The 15,923-nt window shown below is 42.8% G+C and overlaps 1 protein-coding gene across 19 annotated transcripts in view; it reads left to right on the top strand.

Annotated features, from left to right (window-relative positions):
* Positions 1–15,923, top strand: part of MAP2 (microtubule associated protein 2) — a 345,989-nt gene that overhangs the window by 312,224 nt on the left and 17,842 nt on the right. For all 19 annotated transcript variants that reach the window (XM_050916086.1, XM_050916091.1, XM_050916097.1 and 16 more), the window contains one exon: positions 1,906–2,249. In XM_050916086.1, the coding sequence (XP_050772043.1) occupies positions 1,906–2,249 (344 nt within the window). The remainder of the gene's footprint in view (positions 1–1,905; positions 2,250–15,923) is intronic.

The raw sequence follows: 15,923 nt of genomic DNA, 5'->3' as shown, positions 1-15,923 counted from the left end.
GGTCTCTCAGTGCTTAGTTAATGCCAAGCCAGAAAGAAGCTTTGCCTAAAAATATTGTTCGTAGATATTGGGGTGACTCATCAGAAGAGAGACAAAGCAGTTAACCAGCAAGGTTTTCTTATCACAATGTGAGAGTGCTGTTAGCAGCTGTAAATAGGGCAGCACATAGCACCCGGCGTACTGGGTGTGGTTAAGAGGAGGTTTGGAAGGTTAGAAGGGAGCACTTGTATCTGTAGAAAACCTAATGGCGTCATTAGCTCGCCAGTTGGATAGCAGGGAGAAGAAAGCAAGCAGTATAAAAGGCTGAGCCAGCAAGCGGGCCAGTAATCAGGAAAGGGGGCTTCTTCTAGCTGCTGCCATGTCTGTGTTGTACCCAGGGGCCGGGCATAAGGGAGAAACAAGTTACCCTAAGACCAAGGCAATGTAACCACCCCTCTTTCCAGGCATCCCCCTATGCCAGTCTAGCATTCAGCTCAGGCCTCAGAACCTGGCTTGGTACTCTCCTGTCCCGCAGGAATTCTTCTGTCTCTGCCTCTTCAGAAACCATTCTTACAACCTTTTTCAAAGAAGCCTAAGAACATAAGAACAGCCATACTGGGTGAGGCCAAGGGTCTTTCTAGCCCTGTGTCCTGTATCTGACAGTGGCCGCTGTTGGATGCTTCAGAAGGAATGAACAGAACAGGGCAATTTTGAGTGATCGAGCCCCAGCCCTCCAGTCCCAGCATCTGGCAGTCAGCGGTTTAGGGATACCCAGAGCATGGGGTTGCATACCTGACCATCTTGATTAATTGCCACTGATGGACCTATCCTCCATGAACTAATTCTTTTTTTAACCCAGTTATGTGTTTGGCCTCCACAACATCCTCTGGCAAAGAGTTCCACAGGTTGACTGTGCCTTGTGTGAAGTACTTCCTTATGTTACTTTTAAACCAGCTGCCTTTTAATTTCATTGGGTGACCCTTAGTTCTTGTGTTATGTAAAGGGAGTTAGATACCCAAATCCCACTGAAAATCCTTTGAAAATCCCAGCTTGAGTATCAGGGGTAAAGTGCAGCCCCTCTCAGTGCATAGTGACCCCTGGGTGGCATAGCAGCAAATGAACAACTTGCCCATCCTCCTGGCTGGGGCAGATATATACCAGAGTGCGTTTGCCAAAAGGGGTGGAAGCCTGAGGGAAAAAAAAGAGAGGCTGCAGAGAGGCAGAAAAATCCCATTCTCTCTCCTGCACAGTCAGTGCAGTGAGAGAACCCTGACTGACGGTTGGGAAAAAAAGAGCCCAATCTGGGAACAGTGGAGGTGAGAGTAAAGAGCGATTAATCCATTTAATGTGTCATGTTCAACAGAGAGGCTTTCTCCTTAGCCCCGGAGCACCGGTACCTTGGGTCTCATCCATCCCCAGTGAAATAAATAGAATGATTCCGATTGACTTTACTGGCCGTTAGATCAGTCCCTTTGATGCACTAAGAGGACTCCTCAGCAAACTCAGTGGAAGCCAAGGACGTGCATCCATACAGCAAGGAAATTACCTGGGGGCAGATCCATAGGTGGAGTAAATGATCATTGCTCTTTTGAAGTCAATGTAACTATGACTGTTTATACAAGCTGAGGATCTACTGTCTGGATTCTACTGTAGATACAAAGCTACTAGCTATGGTACATGCCCAAAAGCAGCCATGTATTTGAAATCTGTTGTTCAAAAGTTTATGATCGAAACCATCTCCACTACATAGACTACATTAATGCCTAATCCAAAAGCCCACTGAAGTCAGTGTGCATCTGTCCATTGAGTTGGTGGGCTTTGCTTCAGGATACTTAACATTGTAGGTGTCATAGTCTGTGGAGACACAATATGAAGAAAAGAGCGATTTATCCATGTGATTTTAACACTGTTATGTCTTCAATATAGGATCGGAGCCAATTCGCAGCAGGACAGGAAAGAGTGGCACTTCTACACCCACTACCCCTGGATCCACTGCCATCACTCCTGGTACCCCACCCAGCTACTCCTCCCGTACCCCAGGCACTCCTGGGACCCCAAGCTATTCCAGAACCCCTCATACTCCAGGCACTCCCAAGTCTGCTATATTGGTGCCCACTGAGAAGAAAGTCGCCATCATACGCACTCCTCCAAAATCTCCAGCCACACCTAAGCAACTACGACTTATTAACCAGCCTCTGCCGGACCTCAAGAATGTCAGGTCCAAAATTGGATCGACAGACAACATCCGGTACCAGCCGAAAGGGGGACAGGTAAGAATTTACTTTAAATGCACAGTGACAGTATTAATGTGCTGGGAAGGTTGCAATTTTGAGATGCCCCATAAATAACGGACAGAGCATTGCATCTATTGTCACAGTTAGATGCTTTTTATTTAAATGATTTTAATTTGTGAGAGCCTGGCTTATCTTCAGAAAATTGTCTTGTAAACTGAAAATTAACTCTGGGAAGGATTTTTTTTCATGCCTCACTGAGATCAGTTGAGAGTTCTGATGTATTTTCAAAATCAGAGGTGTGTTTTAGCCTAAAAACCAGAAGCTGCTGCTTATTCAGTCCACTGTTTAAACAGCAATGAATTAATAAGCTTAACAGACAGATAGGTAGGAGCCTTAATTAGAGGCAAAGTGTTTTATTATATTTAAACAACTGTAAAATGCAGGAGATGAATATGAGGAAATAGAAGTATGTAAAATAATGAATGGCATAGAGAAGATAGATTGGGAGTTTCTGTTCTCCCAATCTCAGAGCAAGAACAAGGGATCAGAGAATAAAATTAAAATGGGACAAATTCAAAAGTTATTAAATTAAATACTATTTGACACGTTGCATTATTATATTGTGGAACTCATTGCTACAGGAAGTTGTTGAGGCCAAGACTTTAGTGCAATTCAAAAAGGGATTGGACATTTATAATGGTAACCAGAATATCTAGCTTTATAGTAGTGAATGCTTACAACAATTTTGGAATATTAAACCTCATGCTTTTGGCCTTAAGCCAATATCTAACTATTAGAGACCAAGATGGGATCTAATACATCTGCCTACACTGGAGTTCTTATATCTTCCTCTTAAAGCATCTGGTACTGGCCACTGGCCAGGATTAGGTGGACCTCAGGCCTGGTTCAGCCTGGCAGTTCTTATGTTCCTAGACAGAGTGTATTGTCTAAAATAATTACATTATACTACTGGATGCTTCGTTAGCTCACACTTTGCTTTCAATGGCTATCACCTTTGGGTCACATATTGGTCTGTGTAGCTCTTTGTTTCCATAGCAACAGCTACTCCTGTTCCTTATCTCCTTTAGGGGAAAGGGGAAATGTCTGTACGTATATCAGTAGAGGCCAGAATTATTTGCAACCAAGGAAGCTTTCTGCTCATAAAAGGCTATTGCTGTATCTTGTAACTTAGAGGCAGTGGCAATCAGTTTTATTAGTTATATTGTTTCAGAAAGGAAACCAATTTCATATAGGACTGGACAAGCTGGATCAGTAAAACTAAAACCAACCAGACATATGCCTAAAACCTGGACCAAATTCAACCTTCTTTTGAGGTTATAAAAATTTTGGTTACTTTATTTATCATAAAATGTTCGTCTGCCCTTCGTGTTGACTCATGATCCAAATTTGCAAGGGTTTGAGTGCCCTTTACAAAGCACTCTGCATCCTTAGCTCCCATTGGCTTCAATAGAAGTTGAGAGTACTCAGCACCTCACAAGAATAGCATACTGAGTGTCCGCCACTCCAGCAGTTTCTGGGTCCAGTTCTGCAGCCTCTAATTGTGTGCAGGATCAGAACATTTGTTTGTCAGAAGAGGGCAGATATCAAAATGCTAAATATTCATACTTGTACCAGAACCTGCTGGACAATCTTGCGTGAAAGCTAGTTCTCACCAGGTTTCCAAACCTGAGATTCAGATAAATATTCAAGCTTTTGGATATTTATCCAGACCTCCAAAACACTGAGGTTCTCCCTTCATTCATTTTAAAGAAAAGTTGGATCTTAACATTTTAACTTTGCATATCCATTCATTGCAGGTATTTGGGAGTGAAAAAATGCTTAATGATATATTTGATCCCAATGCAACTCTCAGTATGTAGATTCTGATCCTGCCAGAATCTTTAGAGTGATCAGTCCCTTGCAGAATCAGTAGCCAAGTAGTCAAATAAGCCCAATAAGGATAGTGCATCACCAAGTGTATTTTTTTCATTTATTTTGACATGTCTTTTTGATTATTTCTGATATTACTTCATCTCGACCTTTATGTGTTCTGTAGTACATGTTGTAAAAGCTACATAAGACCTCTTTGCAGCACCCTGACAAACTTTTACTCCTAGTAAATTTCATGCTGCATAAAATCTTTGCTAAGTTGTAAGAAGGGACCTGAGAATAGTTGTTTTTGTGTTTGTTTTATAAAGAATTACCAAGTGGATTATTGCAGTGAGGATTACCAAGCTTTACAGTATTATATGTATGTATACGAGTATCTCCGATCAGTTATTGTACAAGCTCTTACTTACAATTTTGCCTTGTTTTTCTGCCAGATATTGTGGTCCTCATATGCAGAGATTTTTTTTCTCAAAGTAATAAGTATCTTTTTCCTTCAATGATATATAGCAGCTGGCAGTTCTTTCTTCTGGGGATCGCAGGGGAAATTTGATGGGTGAATATAAAAAATAGGATTTAAACTAAGGGATTTTGATACTTTATTCCTCAGTGGTTTGCGATCATTATATATGGCTTGGGCAAAGAGAATGACTCACTGAGTACTACTTTGTGCTTCTCTAATTCATCCTTCCTCAGTCTAAACAAGAGTTTGGGGTTGTTGTTTTTTTCTTTTCTGTTGTTCAGTCTTACAGCATCAGCCTATCGTGTTAAAACGTGAAACTAAATTTATTTTCTTTGTTGTTTTTTTTGTTGTTGCCTGGCAGTGTATATATTCCAGCGGCTGAAATGAGCTGCTGTCTGCTCTCTGCTTTTACTAATGATGTATGAAACAAATAGAAGGCAGCCTGAGCTTTATAATCTGAGCTGAAGTTGCAGTACTGATAGTAATAATCATAGGAAAAAAACATCTGGGCATGTAAGCAAACATGACAGGGAAATTATATCAAGAGTATTGCTACGCAACCCTAAAGTGTAATTCGGAGACACAATCTTTTGTTTCACTAGAGGCATGTGTTAACCTAACACAATGTCCATGCTTGGCTTACTGCGGTCCTGGGGAAAGCAGTTGCATCGCAACAGTGCCAGAGTTTGATGTGCATGGTTGAAGAAGCAGGAGGTGTTTGAATGTTAAATAAATCAAGAAAGAAATACAGGGTTTGAGCCTTGAATCTCTTCAGAAGCTCATCAGCCAGCAAATTAATTTAAATTCAGCTCTGTCTCACCATTTAAAAAAGTTTAAAAAGGAAAGCGGCTTTACAGGACAGAAAAAACCATACTTCTGGGGAAAAAACAAGTTCATGTTGCATCATAATAGGTCCTTACTAACAGCATGCAGTATGGGAAGTATTTAATAGGTGTTCTGCAGTAACGTGAACTGAGGGAGTTCTGTGCTCTGTAATGTTAGCCACTGGGCAGTTGTCAGGTTTTCTCCTTATAGAAAAGTCTGATGAAATTTATGATTCTTGGCAAAGCTCAGACATGACTTGCTTATAGGTACATCTGTTGGGCATCAGATTAGGGTTGCCAATCCTCCAGGATTGTCCTGGAGTTTCCAGGAATTAAAGATTATGTCATGTGATGAAACCTCCAGGAATACTTCCAAACAAAATTGGCAACCCAACTTCAGATGGATTTTAGCACTGCTTCAGCCATGAAGGAAATAGTGTGCTTTCAGAAGGATCCAATTTGCATATATTCTTTCTAAGATGGCCTTTGGGAAGAATGAGTGAAAAAAATCTGTTACAGATATCAAGTGTGTTTTTACTATTTTGATGGTTTCTTCTTGGAATTATACCCCTGGAAGTGAGAAGATGTTTGTAAAGGTACTAATTGTACCAAAGAACATTGATTTAATCACTGACATGGAATATATATTAAGTGCCACATGCCAGCAATCAATGATAAATCCAAAAAAAATGCTAAAATCAAATCTGAGACATGGGCCAGATCCTTAGTGGTGTAAATCAGCATGATTTCAGTGAAGTCAATAGGGTTACACAGATCTACCCAAGCTGAGAACTTGGTCCTAAGTATTTGTTAGCATGACTAACTTCAGGAATAGCCAAGCAATTAGTAATGAGTACTGTGGCAAATAGAAAAAGTGTGTATCCAAACCCAGTTGTGAAATGGAGTCTCTCCAGAAGCTTTTTTGGAGATCAAGACAGACATTCATTGTCTGCCCAAAGCCATGGAGAACAAATTCCATTCAGCCACGTTTAAAAAAATCTGAAGTGCATAAATACGGTACCGTGTTATGTGGTGACCAGCCCTTTTTAAAGGGAGCTAGTGGTCTCAGCGCACCTGTCCTGCAGCCGATATGCCTCCTCAAATGCAGAAAAGGAATTTAGTCACATGACAGATTGAACCAGGCCTCTATCGGGGTAGAGAACAGTGTTCAGTGGATAGCCAAAGGGGGACTGCGGAGTGAACATGCAGAGTGTACGAGAGAGACTGAGACGGACTGAGAGTCAGTCTCCTGCAACGGTCCCTGAGGAAGGAAGTGGGGCTGGGAAGAAAGGCCCAGCTGGATGTTTTGGTTTCCTTCTGGGGAGAAGGCGAAGAAGGCAGGCCAGGCCTTGGGTCTTCGCTAGAGACTTAGAGAACAGAGGAAGAGAGTCCCTCCAGGAGGCAGGGCTGTGCCCAGGGTAAGCCTGGGATGGAAGATCTTTTTGTGCTTATTTTGGAACTTTGTGTTAATAAAGCCAGACTCCAAGAAACACTGTTACTGGACTTGTGAAAGCCTCTTTGGGGCTTATTGAGGAATCGAGAGGGAAAACGGTCGGGAGGCAGGGTGGCTTCTGTCCGGATGAGGGGATATGTGTGAGGTGGCCACCCCTGTGACATACCAACATTCAAACAGAGGGTAAAACCTGCCAGAAACCACCTGAATTTTGTGAAAATGAATAGTGATCTGCTAATAAGTGATACAGTGACAGCTGCAGAGAAGGAGGAAGTCTGATTTAACTAAGCATCTCAGAGTGGGGAGGCTGTGTAGACTAAGGGTCCTATCCTGCAACATAAAATTCCCATTAAGGCCCTACTGATTGTGTCCAATCTTCTTACTTCAAGAGGAGTTTTGTGGTCAGAATCTGTCCACCAGGGGCTGTATTATCATTGAGATGTATGCACATGAATGCAAAGGAGAATAGCCCCTGAAGTGAGTTTGAATTTTCAAAAAGCCTTCAGTGGGTTGTATATCTCAAGATCCAGCTTTGGCGACAAAATCCAGGGCTGCAAAGACAGCACAGTGAGTAGACAAGGAGCTGATTGCACAACAGAAAGCAGAGCAGGTATTTGGAGGAGTTGCCTGAGTGCAGAGGTGTTCAGCAAGCTCCTTTTATAGCTAGTATTCTGTGACTAGGGCTTTCTGACTCAATTGTCTTGAAACCTGCTCTGAAAAAAATTTACATGCACTAATGACAGGAGAAAAATAAACACTTAGGGCCAAATTACATGCTGCTCAGTATTTATATGCTAGCAGGTGAGACGTGCAGAGAACCCCTTCCCTCCTCACCCCAGTGCTCCCATGCAGGAAGCAATCCTGCAGCTGGGGCTCTCCAAGTGTAATGGGATGGGGAGCTGCTGGTGCTGCTGACATTGTGTAGTCCTTTTTTTACAAAGCTGCCATTGATTTAAGGGAAGGTTTGTTTGAATAATGACTGAAGAGTTAGGTCCTGGATGATTTTAATTATTTTGGACATGAAGACAGTTACTGCTACTTGTATGTGTATTTTTATTTTATTTTTTAGAAAGACACTCTAGCAGGCAAGTAGAGGAGTCTCTTCTGTTTGTGGGACGGTGGGTGGGTAGGTTGATAGGAATGAGCATAGGGTTGGGAATCGGTATCCTGATCTGCCACTCACTTGCTTTGTGACATTGGGTCAGTCACTACATGGATAAGACTTAAGAGTCAGATTGTGAACCACTTTACTCACATTATCTAGCTCCATTGACATCACTGGAACTATTCATGTGAGTAGCTGCTACACAGTGTGAGATGGGGTAGGGCCCAATCCACAGCTCATTGAAGTCAATGGAAAGATTCCTGTTAACTTCAATAGGTTTTGGATCGCACAGAGGCATAGTGAGTACAAATGAGTTGCTATGTGTTTGAACATGAGAAATGCTCCATGCATACTACGTATGTTATTGTGTATATCATTTCACTAATTCAAGGGGAGCAGCTATGCCCATTAGTGAGCATATGCAATAGCCACACTGATGTGTCTCCCCTTGAAAGTGTAACTCAGATCAAGTCCTGCTTTAGGCACCAGCTAAGGAAGCAGGTGCCTGGGGTGGCAAATCTGAAGGGGTGACAGTTTGGTGGCAGCTTTTCCATTTTTTCTTCTTCCGCAGCACTGCTGCGGCCAGGTTTTTTTCTTTTCTTTGCTTCGCAGCTTGGGGTGGCAAAAAAGGTAGAGCCGGCCCTGACTCAGACAGGCAGCAGGATGAGCTGAGGATGCATGTTGAGCCTTGCTCTGGATAACCTGGCTTGTGTCAATTTGAAATGAAAACAGTGGTTCACAGAACGTGTTTCTGCCAAACAAAAACATGCAGGCACAAACGGGATCAGATTTGTATAGTTAAATGTTAAATACCATGCTCCACTCTGAGTCAATGGAGATGAAGTACATTTATGTTGCTAAAGTGGAAAGAGAATATGCTGTTGGGCGCTGTTTTCATTTTAAAATTGCAAATTTGAAAGGGAATGATAGACACCCAGAGTACATCTAGATTAAAAAATAGAAACCAATGCAGCAAGTCTCAGAGCCCGGGTCAACTGATTTGGGCTCACGGGGCTTGAGCTCCGGGGCTAAAAATAGCAGTGTAGATGTTACTGCACAGACTGGGGCTTGGGCTCTGAGAACCTCTCTGATAGCCAGGTTACACAGCTCAGGCTGCAGCCCAAGTGGGAAGATGTACACTGCTATTGAACACTGTGAGCCCAAGTCACTTAATCCAGGCTCTGAGGCTTGCTGCCGTGGAGATTTTTTGGCAGTGTAGGCATATCCTCAGAGCCTGATTCTCCATTCCCTCACCTCAGTTACACAAGCCCTAAAGATTGAATTTCGCTCCCCTTAAACACACTGGGCCTAATCTGTATGCCTAAATCCATCCAAATGCGGATATTTAAGATCTTGAAGTCAATGGTACTGTTTGCATGAGGATTATTGGTAAAGTTTATAGGGTCAGGCCCTTTATTTATGCAAACTTTGAATCTATTTTTTGAAGTCCAGTACCAGAAACAAGATGTGCTGAATCATGGCTTTCATTTTCGGTTGGTTTAATTCAGATCTTTTGTGTGTGTGGAGGGAATGTTCTTTAAGATTTTTTTTTTTACCATTTATTTTATACCTATCAGACACCCTGAGTTACTGATAAAATGAGTAGAGAATACCGATCACAGCTATCACAGTGTGACTTTGTGCTCCCCTGGTCTGTTTGTGAAATCCACCTGCTGTCTCTTTATTTATACTTAGATTGCAAGCTCTTGGGTGCAAAGACCATCATTTTGCTATGTGTTTTGTACAGCACCTAGCACAATGGGGATAAGGCCTCTAGGTGCTGCTGCAATATACATTATAAACAATCAAATAACCATTCTAGAGGTTGGGTTTAAAGATAACAGATAACAGATTTTTGTTCCCAGCATTAGGAAATATTTTACAATTCCCACACACACTTGTTAATTTTCGGGGGAGAGCTTTTCCATATGATACACATGAGAACACCATCTTTTAACTCTGTTCTATGTGATCCGAGCATTTAGGAATTTCATGGGTTTGTTATGTTTACTTAATGTCACAATTTAAGCATTTGATTTTCTTTGCTGCTTAAAGAGTATTAGTACTTAAAAGATTTATACTCCCAGCAATTATTACTTTCCCTGTTGTATTCTGCTGACATGGGCTATTTTTTTGCTGTTAAGGGAATAGGTGCTTCAGTGATGTGACTATATGATTAACTAGATAAATGCCATGATTTGGTTTTAGCTATAATGAAGCTTTGCAATAAGCAATAAAAGGAATCCTTCAAAGATGTAAATCAGCAATCATTATGCTTAAAAATTGATCGTAGGCAGGGCTGGTAGTACTGCCTGTTACTAAGGTTGCCTGGCACAACCCATTATAAGACTCCTTTCCATTGCTCATAACTTTGCCAAACTTTAATTGCTGGGGCTAAAATTCTCCATGCCAAGTGTCTGTCTCAAGCTGATTTCTTTCTTTCTTTCTTTCTTTCTTTCTTTCTTTCTTTCTTTCTTTCTTTCTTTCTCTCTTTCTTTCTTTCTTTTCGTTTAATTTCAGCCAAAACAGTTCAGCTGTTTCCAAGGATGAGACTAGGAGAATAACACATTGGTTTTCCCACAGTAAAAAATTCTTTTTTTTAAACAGCTCTCACACCCCCATGCTTTGGAGGAGGGACTTGAAATTTGGGAGGTACTGGCCTCGGTGTCAGGGATGTGTCTGCTCAAATTTGGCCTAAGTATAAGCCTTTATGAGGTAGGGTGACTAGGCAGCAAGTGTGAAAAATAGGAACCGGGGGGGCGGGTACTAGGACCCTATATAAGAAAAAGACCCAAAAATCGGGACTGCCCCTACAAAATCAGGACATCTGGTCACTCTACTATGAGGCATGTGGCTGAGTGCTCCAGGCACTTGGCTACAATCCCCAAAGTGAGGAGTCAGAGTCTTGCTTGATCTCACATAGGCTGCCTTCAGTCCACCCAGATGCAAATGGATACCTGATCCACTGGGTATGGGAAGACTGAAGGCTGATGGGGTGGAAGAGAGAAACTTGGACTGAGAATGAGGTGCGGGGGAATATTGGGATTAGCTGAGCAAGGAGACTGGGAGCCGGGAGACTGGGACTAGTAAGCAAAGAGACTCAGCCAGGGAGCTGGGAGAGGGATGTCAATTGGCAGGGCAAATTTAGGGCCTTTTCCAAAGTGACTAAAGATTTTGGGTGCCTCCATTTTTAGGCACCTCATCTGAGTCACCTTAAAGTCCTGATTTGCAGAGAGTGCTGAGCACTCACTTTAGGATACCACAGTATCAGACCTTCTTATTCGACAAAGAACAGGGAACTTTCTTGTTGAGCAAAAGGCAGATAGATGATGCTCATTCTTCAAGAGTTGGTGTGCCCTGGGATATTCTAGTCTTTTTATTTAGCTATCCCAAACGAAGTGATGTGTTTTGAGTATCCTGAGAAGGGTGCCAGTTTCACACTGGATCCCAGAACATTTTTGATTTTGTAGATAGTAGCCAGCACCTTGAATTTCTCCTGAGACAGGCCCAGTCCTGCTGCCACTGAAGCTGTGAAGAGTTTTGCCATTTATCTGAATGGCAGCATGATCGGGCCCGCTGTGCAGAGTACAGGTTTTCCATGTTTTCAAGGGTCTGACCCACTTGGAAAATAGGCAGCCTCATTCTGCACCAGCTGAAGTCTCCCAAGTGGCCCTGGTTGCTAAAATGAAGATGAACATATTATCAGGGCATCATCATGATCATCACTACAGGCGACAGATATGGAGATCACTGTAGCTAGGTCCCTGTCTGGCTTGGTTGGACACAATCTCTTAGGCAGCTGAAGATGAAGAATGGATCCTTAACCACAGGGTACCTCAGGGTTGATCCAAAGCCCATTGGAATCAATGGGAACATTTCCATTGCCTTGAGTGGTCTTTGGATCAGGCGTTGGATGTCCATAGCAGAATATAAGGATATCATGTGGCCTTCTTTCCCCTTCCATGCAATCATGTTCATACCACTCCCCACAATTATGAAGCTGGTGCCTCTCCATATATCAATGTTCAGAGGGGTATTTCTGCTAAAGAGACAAAGAAACATGGGTTTGTATGAACTGGTGAACCTAGATGCCCTCCTCATAAGGCATAGCTCTGCCATTCTTATCCCCAGTGATATCAATATCACTCGGAGAAAACACATCCCATTGAAATGAAGTCACTGGGAGTTTTGCCTGAATAAAGGCTACAGGATTGGGCCACTGATCTTTGCAAAGATATTTTTTAACTTGGAAAATTTGTTACAGGAGGCCTGATTCTCTTCTCAGAGTGGATGAAGTTCACCCAATGCAGAGGGCCACCTTTAGGCGTTTGCACCAGTTAACCCCTCCCTTTCTTGGGGGCTCCATAGTGAGATTTAACTTATGCAGAAGCCTTGTGTTGCCCCTCTACTCAGGGTGAATTCACCCATTGGTTTTACACCAATCACTCCACTAGCCTCCGTGAGGCGAGAGCACGGTCTAGTCCAAAGTTCAGTGTGTATGTCTGTGAAAAGTGCTGGTCACAGTAATTCTCTTCAGGTTCTTGCCCATACAAAACAACCAAACCCCTTTCCATAACCTCTGCTAAAAGCCCTGAAAACTATGAGATCAATGGTCATTTCCAGCACACATATTTGGACTCTTGCTTGGTGCTGATCAAGTTTTCATTCACCCTTTTTTCCCCAAATGAGCCTGATTCTGATCTCACTTAACACCAATGTACATCAGGAATCACTCCACTGAAGTAAGTATAGTTACACTGGTGAGTAACTGATGTAGGTAAGGAGAGAATCAGGCCCCCTATTTTGATTAACCCTGTGGGGTGCCTAAGTGGTGTGATTGCTCTTAAAGCACTTTCCAAGACCCCAATTCTGCAAGATACAGGGACATGGTTATAGTTTTAAGTATGTAAGAAGTCTTGTTGACCTCAAAGGAGCCCAAGTCTGAAGTACAAAAAACCTGAGCAGGAAATATGGCACAAAGAATAATAGATCCCAAACAAATCTCACAAAAACATATTAAGAGGCAGTAGGACTAGGATGTAAACATCCTAAGGAGAAAATCATGAACAGTGGCTCAAAATACATGAACATTTTCTCTTTTCACTGAGGAGTACATTAATGAAATGAAGCCAAGCTGGAATATTTTTAAATGACCTAGCTTTAGTGCATGTGGGGAAGCTTATGAGAGACCATGCACAGCCATAATTACAAGGTATGGAATTTGGGGAGAACATAAATGATCAGTTTGATGGAAAATGTATTCACAGCCTGTAATTTCTTCTGTATCTCACTTTTTCTTCTTTGTTTCAGTGGGCATCTGGGTGGTAGGGTAGGCCAGAGAAGTCAGTTATGAATAGTCTGCCCAGCGGTTGGAAAATAATTTGAATGTTAGGCAGAAGGGTTCTCAGCAGTCTTGTTTTTGCTGTGAATGGCATCTGAAGAGAATTAACATTGGCGAGAATGAAATGCGGTTCTTCTTTTCACCAGCTGCGTGCAGGCATGGACACTGCCTTTGGCTGTGGAGCAAAACTGAGCTCGAGTCTGTCTTCCAATTCTTGGTCTTCCACGCTGTACTTCTACATACACATGCCCACAGTGAACGTAACTCTCTCCTGCTGGCAGAGATGGGCATGAATGAAAATGCCAGGTCCAAACACCCTTGCACATTGGGATGTGTGAAATCCAGAGTCAGATTCTGTGACATGAGCATACCCCTCTGTAGGAGCAGAACTAACTCTTACGCAGGTGGAATCTGCAGCGCCAGTGGTCCTCCCTACCTCTCTCTTGGTCTTCTCCAGTCTCCCCTTCTCCCCCTACTCCTGCTCAGAAAACTCAAAACACAACACACATACCCCTCTTCTCCCCCAATAGAGATGGTGCCCCCTCAGTGCCCAGCTTCTTGCTATTACACCTGCCATTCAGGCCCTCTGTGTCTATGGAGGAGGCTTAGGTTTTACCTCCTAAAGTGCTGGTCTCAAAATGTACTGAGTGAACTAGCAGTTGTAAAAGTACTTTAGGCATTTTCCCCGTCATGAAGCTTTCCAGAGGTGAACCACATCCTCAGATGTTCAGACAAGTGGAATTCAAACTCAGCAGAAGCAGCTAGAACTTACTGGCAAATGTCTGCCCTGATCTACCTACGATGCAGTGCTACAGAAGTCAAGGGAGGTGCCATGAGTGGAGCTGCCGTGAGAGTTTAAGTCAGAGCAGAATTTGACCCAGTGCCCTTTTCTGGAATAATATTTAATGCAGAACCTAGCGAATCCGATCAGCCAGGGAGGTTTTCATTCAGAAACCTGTTCTGCCATGGGCTGTGCCCTCTCTGTGCATTATCCGGGAATTCCTGCTTCTGATGAAGCCAGGACTTGTGGAACTCCGAAGTGCAAGAGCAGGGACAGGGAGCAGTGTAATTCTATGGCAGCTCATTGGGCTGCGAGTAGCTTAAGCATAATGCAATGAAACGCTTTCCAGCCACACAAACACAGAGGGTCATTGTCAGAAAAATGTAACTTTGTCAATACCCTTCATTTGGATGTTACTATTAAGGAGAGTGCTGAAGGAATCTCTCCTCCATACTGTATGAAATATTTACTCCTCCATGCATTCCTAGATACCATGGTAATTTAGTGTCAAAAGAATAAGAGGGAACCCAGCAGTTTCAATCCAGTGGGGGTACTGTAAAGGTTATGAAAAAGTATGCTGCCAAATCTGTGCAGCAGGAAGCTGGCACACTAGACGAATGGTGCTGTTCTCTGGTTCACATCCAGTTTGGCCAGTGGCTAATGTCAGCATCACACCAGATCTCAGGTAACCAATCACATATTGCTGTGCCATAATTTTAGCTATCAGGGAGAAAACAGAGATGGAGATAAGATTAGCAGACAGGAGTCTGCCAAAGTTGAGGCTGCTAACATCAGAGGCTCTTAAATGCTTGTATGATATTGTACATAATAAAAAAGCTGTAGAAGGAGTTTCTGTAGATGAATTTTAACGTCCTGCTTTTTCTTTTCTGCCTTCTCGGTACTTAGGTTGTTGCTCCTGACCTGAATAACAACTCCCTTACACTCCTTTGGCAATCCCAGCCCTAATATTCATATTGTATATTTGTATTTATTGTGTGTTTCATTTTATGTTCATTTCTATTTTTCATGCTACAAAATCTCATAATCTTGGGAGATTTTTGATGATGGTGCTGTGGGGTGTGATCCTGTTTCTGTTGCAGAGCGTGATGCCAATTGACCTCTATGGGAGCAGGAGCAGGCTAAGAGAGCGCACTGCAGATGAAAGCTTTAATCTTCTTCTGTGTGAAACAATTGAAGTATGTGACAAATATATCAGTCTATTTTAGAGGAGACCGACACTCACAGACAGCCAGTGAAATTCAGCCTTGTGCAGAGAGCCAGCAGAAGGCATGCACACCACTTAAATCTCACTTCAGTCCTCAGTATAGGACATAATGGTGCATAGGCCTTATGCTATCCCTCTGCACCAGGGTGAATTTTACCTAGTGAGAAGATAATTATAGTGATTGTTTCTTTACATCTCTGCTAGCAAGGCCTCAGGCAGTGGGATCCCTAGTTTCAGTCTAACTCATGATGGAGTGTCAGCCTAGAAGAGACGCTTTTGCCACTTGCTTTCAGATGCTTCTCAGCTTTATCACCTTGGCTTGGTTTTATTTAACCTGGATTTTATAAGTGCCTGCGCCAACACACTCGCCCAACACTGCCTAGTCCGCACCCTGAATCAGCGTTTTCAGAGCTAATTCTTCCTGCCGGTCACTGCTAAGAGGCCCTGCTGATTCTTTACTGGGGGGGGGGGGGGGTGTGCGTGGCCAGAAAATACTAAGAGAGCTTTGTGTTTTTCCCAGCGCTATCTGGCTTAGGAGCCAGGAGCCAGGCCTAGACTGCTCATCTGACACACATTCCTCTAACTGATGTGGCACCTGTCTTATATATTAGAGGAGTTTTTTAAAAAAAAA

This window comes from Gopherus flavomarginatus, chromosome 10, assembly GCF_025201925.1.
Source record: "Gopherus flavomarginatus isolate rGopFla2 chromosome 10, rGopFla2.mat.asm, whole genome shotgun sequence".
NCBI lineage: Eukaryota > Metazoa > Chordata > Testudines > Testudinidae > Gopherus > Gopherus flavomarginatus.
This window is presented reverse-complemented; position numbering and strand designations above follow the sequence as displayed.